This window comes from Benincasa hispida, unplaced genomic scaffold (assembly GCF_009727055.1).
Source record: "Benincasa hispida cultivar B227 unplaced genomic scaffold, ASM972705v1 Contig533, whole genome shotgun sequence".
NCBI classification, from domain to species: Eukaryota; Viridiplantae; Streptophyta; class Magnoliopsida; order Cucurbitales; family Cucurbitaceae; genus Benincasa; species Benincasa hispida.
In genome coordinates this window covers 785,977-791,429 of record NW_024064906.1, presented here as the reverse complement: position 1 = coordinate 791,429, position 5,453 = coordinate 785,977, and the positions used below count along the sequence as shown (strand labels likewise).

General features: G+C 29.3%; 1 protein-coding gene across 1 annotated transcript; it reads left to right on the top strand.

The window, feature by feature from the left end:
• The first annotated feature begins 590 nt into the window (after positions 1–590).
• LOC120069659 (ethylene-responsive transcription factor ERF098-like) lies at positions 591–1,141 on the top strand. Its single transcript, XM_039021442.1, has one exon. It carries the CDS (start codon positions 618–620, stop codon positions 1,065–1,067), a length of 450 nt encoding a protein of 149 aa, XP_038877370.1. The 5' UTR covers positions 591–617; the 3' UTR covers positions 1,068–1,141.
• The last annotated feature ends 4,312 nt before the right edge of the window (positions 1,142–5,453 follow it).

The window sequence follows — 5,453 nt, the reverse complement described above, 5'->3', positions numbered from 1 at the left end:
TTCCGTCTATTATTGATTTGGTTGTTTTGTTACCAAATATGTTTCAGTGTTTTAAAAAATAAAACCAAAATTTGGAAACTACAAATAAAGAAAAGTAATACTTAAAAACTTATTTTTATATTTAGAATTTGACATTCAAATGTCTTAGTTTTGTACATTGATCAATATCAAAAATAAATTGTATTAGATTTATTTACAAAATAAAAGAAACAGTGTAAATAAATATCACTTACTACAATTAAAAAATGGTGAATAAAAAGAATAAAAAAAAATAGTATCATAATTAGTGACATAAACTATTAAAAATGCAGTAAAATTAAAATATATAAGCAAATATTTTTGTTCGTACGCAAGAAGGAAAGTATAAAAGGAACAAGAATCGCATATTAAAAATGCCTATCAAACCAAAAAGAGATTTACACATACCCTCTTTGAATGCCAATTTTTCTAATAACAGATCTGAGAATCGAATTTTCCACAATGCCAAACAGCGGATTTTGGTCAAATTCAACGTTCATTAATCCTCCTCAATTTTCACCTATAAATAATTCATTAAAAAAAATAAACAAACACACACAACACACAAACTCCTTGATAATTGTAACAAAAAAAAGAAAATGGAGGATTCTCGTAAGGGTAAGGAACAACAAAAGCAAGGTGACGATGGGATCAAGTACCGGGGAGTGCGACGGCGACCATGGGGGAAATACGCGGCGGAGATACGTGATCCATCGAAGAACGGAGCGAGGCAATGGCTTGGGACGTACGAGACAGCGGAGGATGCAGCTAGGGCTTACGATCGGATGGCATTTCAGTTGAAAGGTCATCTTGCTAGTTTGAATTTCCCTGGTGAGTATTACGCTCGTGTTATGGGTTCACCTCCTCATCCTCCTCACTTGTTTCCTTCCGCTCCGATCAATCGGGGTTTCGAGAGCGGTGGTGGTGGATCGTCGTCTTCTAACTTCGATCCAGAGCAAGTTATTGTGCTTGAGTATCTTGATGGTAGAGTTTTGGACGACCTTCTTGGGCAAGAGGAAAAAAAGAAGAAGAAGAAGAATAGCAAATAACTACAAACCCTACCTTTTTTTCCAGCTTTGTATTTGGATTTTGCCCTAGCTTTTACTAAGCCCTTAATATAATCTACAAGACTATGTAACTCTTATTACTGTTTAATTAATCCTTGTTTTTATTAATTAGTAGGTCAGAAAACAAGCCTGCTAGCTTTCTGTCTTCCATTGGGGGGTTTAATTTCAATGGAGTAGTGGCATATCTTAATTAATATTACTGCAAATTTTAGTTTATTTCGGATTCAAAATTACTCAAACATTTCTTTAAACAAGTCTTTAATATTCTAATAGGATATCAATTTATAATCCATTGTAAAACATCTAAACATGATAAATTTCAATGGAAAAATTCAAGACACAATGCAACTTAGATGAAAATTTGATGTTGAGTTTTATGTCTAAAGGGTATAAATTTGTATTAATATAATTTTAAATATATATTTATATGGTTAAAAATTAATTTAAAAAATGGTGACTTTTATATTTTCTTGTCTATATTTGATATCAAGGGAAATTAAAGCTAACTATAACACTAACTAGATCTCATTATTTAATTTTTATATATACTTTATGGAAAAATGAAAAAAGCCATTAAAAAATATGTGGGTTATAAAATAAATGTAAAAGCATGCATGCAGATGGAAAAGCTTAATATTAGCTTTTAAAGAAATGAAAAATAAAAAATAAAAGGTTTGATGTAAAATTGATTTGGAAAATCTGGAAATTATTATTGAGAGAGAAAAAAAAGAATATTATTATTGTGCAAGTTGATCGAGAAGTCTGTGATCTCATGGTGTAAGGTTACTTCGGAGATTTCATCCACAGTGTTTTATGTTCCAATATTTGTCTGGCAAATCGACATCGAATTTTGCAAAGTGAACCGATGATTTATTATTTATTGATCTCTTTCAATAATATATAAAATGCAAATGTTCAAAAGGTATATTGAAGCACATTCTTGAACATAAAACTTCATCTTTCTCCTTCTTAGTTTAATTTTCAAAAGCATTCATACACGTAGATATATGCGGTTCATTTCGATAACGATATTCTATTTTTAAATTCCTTTATGATATGTTTTTTTTGTTTGGTTCTTCACTATTTAGAATTATTTTTGTTCAATAATAGTTCTTTGAAAGTTACTTCCGTAAACTTTTGAAACCGTGATTTAAAATAATGATGATTTCCTTAGGCTATTAATTGGGATTAATGTGTTGTCACAATTAAGACTTCAAAATTCTTGTTCTCTTAACTTTATGTACATTTAAGTTTAATAGTTATTTTAACTAATGTAGACCATATCAATGTACTTTATTAGGCTTTGTAATTACTTTTTTTTTTCGAGCAAAGTTTAAATTTTAATTTGATCTCACCGAAAATTTTAAAGTTGAGTATTCATATTTGAAATTAACTTAAATTTGGGTCACTAGTAATTTTAAAAAATACAAGTTTTAAGTTTAACACAATCTACGACTAGCACATAACTACCCAAATAGAAAATTGCTTTGTGAAAGAAAATAATTGGTATGATAATGACAGAGATGTGATTTGTGAGGTATGAAAATGATATCAACCAACTTAATATTTATGAAACTATCTAAGGTCAAATGAAAACTAATCTCAATTATAGAGAACAAGTTTATAATTTAGGTTTTGTTTGGTAATTATTGATTTTTTATATTCACTTTTTAAAATTAAGTCTATGAATATCCTTTCCGTTTCCACCTCTAAATTTCTTACTTTGTTATCACTTAATTTTTTTTTACCAATAATGAAAAAAACTAAGCTAATTTTTTAAAACAAAAAATTATAATTTTATTTTATTATTTATTTTTTATTTTAAAATTTGGTTAAGAATTCATTTTTTTTTCTTTTTTTACTTATGAAAGTTGTAAAACATTATAAGAAATTAAAAGAGAAATAGACTTAATTTTCAAAAAAACCAAAAATCAAATAATTACTAAAGAGAAAAGAAACCTCAATATATTTTTTTCCTTTTTAGAACAAACATTCCAAAGTTTTTCTCAAATTATACTTCTTTTACTATTGTGCTAAATTGGCATGTTTTTCTTAACTTGTTTCACTGACTTTCCACATACATCTTAAATGATAAGAAATTCATGTTTTAAAAAATTCAAGTTAGAGATTACTTTTGGAGATGGTACTAGATGTCTCATATATCCAATGAACTATGTTTGATTTACAAGCCATGTGACTCTAATAGAATATGTTAACAGAACCATTCGTGTTTTAAAACAAAAGTTATATATGTGTATATATATATATTTGATATAATTGAAGGGAGAGAGATTCAAACTACAAATTTCGTAGATATTAACATATTTTATGTTAGTTGAAAGCTATACTCGTTAAACAAAAGTTAATTGAGTCATATAAAAACTGAAAATAAAAAAGAGACAAGTATTGAAAAATTCATAATTATTTTAAAATATACAATTTGAACATGGATGAAAAAACCAAAATCTATAAGGTATTAAAATTATTTGGAACATAGATATCATAACTTATAAAGAGATCGATATAGTTTGTTGTGTTCCTCAACTATGCAACTTAGATCAAAATAGGTAGATCCTCACGAAAATAAGAAGCTAAAAAAATAATATTTTGGGAACCATAACCTTGTATTTATAAGTTGATCCTAATATTCCCATAATTTCTTAGGATCAATGAGTTGGTTTCTACTCAATCGATCACATTTCTAAATGGAATAATGTTAAGTGTCTATAATCAATATCATATGCCCATTAAATAGCCTATTTAATTTGTTACCCACAGATACTAAATCAATTATTAAATTAATTTCAACAATTAGATGTAAATGAAATTTAAACCTATTAACATAAGAACGTGCATGATTTTTCTAAGTAGTTATCAGTATGATCAAAAGATGAAGATGGGTTTCAAAGTTTGGATGATTAGAAGCACTTTATATATTAATAAACAATATGGGTGTGTGTGTATATTATATGTAACCTCCACTTTTCCTCTCAGCCATAGAATATTTCATTCTATATATATAAATATATATATATATATATATATATATAAGAAGAAGAAGAAGATGCATGAATGGAGCAGTCAAAAAGCTTGGATCCCAAGTAAACCAAAATGGCAAATGAACAACAACGCAACTGAGAGCTTTAAAACCACGGGGCGTTGACCAACACTTTCACTCCCACTTGGGTCTCCTATGTGACAGAATCTTCATTCCGACAGTGATTGGTCAAATTCTATGAACCTAACTTCTCTTCTATAACCATTCTTTCCTTTTTCTTTTTCTTCTTTAATCTTCTTTTAATTATTTCTTTCGAATTTCTCCAACTCTCCACTCATTTTTTCCCATTTCTTTTCATTTTTAAAAACCAAATAGATATTTTTAAAGTTTTGTCTGAGATCCCAAAACGAAAATAGATGAAGAGAACTCACAATATCTATAAAATACACAAATTATTTTTTTCTAATTGACAATTTATTTTAAGATGAAATTACATGTTTATATAATAAGGTTAACGACTAAATAGATATACGTCTAAAAGTTTAATGACTTATTATGCACATTTTTTTAAAATTCAAAAACTTATGGAAAATGATATTCGACTGAATAATTTCTTGTATATAACATGAGATTTACGGAAATTTATAGAAAGGACGATAACCAAATTATAGCCCGATAATCTAATTATAGCATAAATACATATAAATTAAGGCCTAAATATCTCAACACCCTCCCTCAAACTCAAAGTGATAGAAACAACTTGAGTTTGTAAGTGGATAAACTGAAACAACGGATGACAGAAACTGAAGAAGCAGTTCTGAATCAAAACATGGTAGATTCGGGCGGGAAGTAGAAACCCATGAAGAACTGGAATACAGAGAACTTCTAGGCTGGAAACAGGAACTCATGAACTTCTAAGCTGGAAACAGAGAGCTTCATAAAGATCTAAAACAAAACTCACGAACTTCTGAGTTGAAAACAAAGATCTACGAATGCCAGATTAGAAAACAGAACAGAACAGAGCTAAAACTTATTAACAAAGACAAACCAAAACTAGGCTTGTCAAAAGCAAAGCATCGAGGGAGGGGGGGAGCATCGAGTGGGGGATCAAGGATCGAGTTCTTCACAATGAGGATCATCAAGTAGGTTTTGTTTTGCGGCAGATCTGGGCAGGCATCGAGTGGGGAGATCTAAGATGCGTAAGAGAGGCTGGGCAACAACAAATTTGGGCAGATATGGAGCGAATCGGAGATGGATCAGTATGTAGATCTACCTCTGTCGATCGACCATCAACGGAGGCAGAGATCGAACAACAATGACGACTGAAGAATAGAAAGCTTTAGAGATTAAGCTCTATACCATGTGGAAAC

Bases quoted from the DNA above. Each gene is read 5' to 3' on its own strand.
- LOC120069659 (XM_039021442.1), top strand. From the start codon at position 618: ATGGAGGATTCTCGTAAGGGTAAGGAACAACAAAAGCAAGGTGACGAT.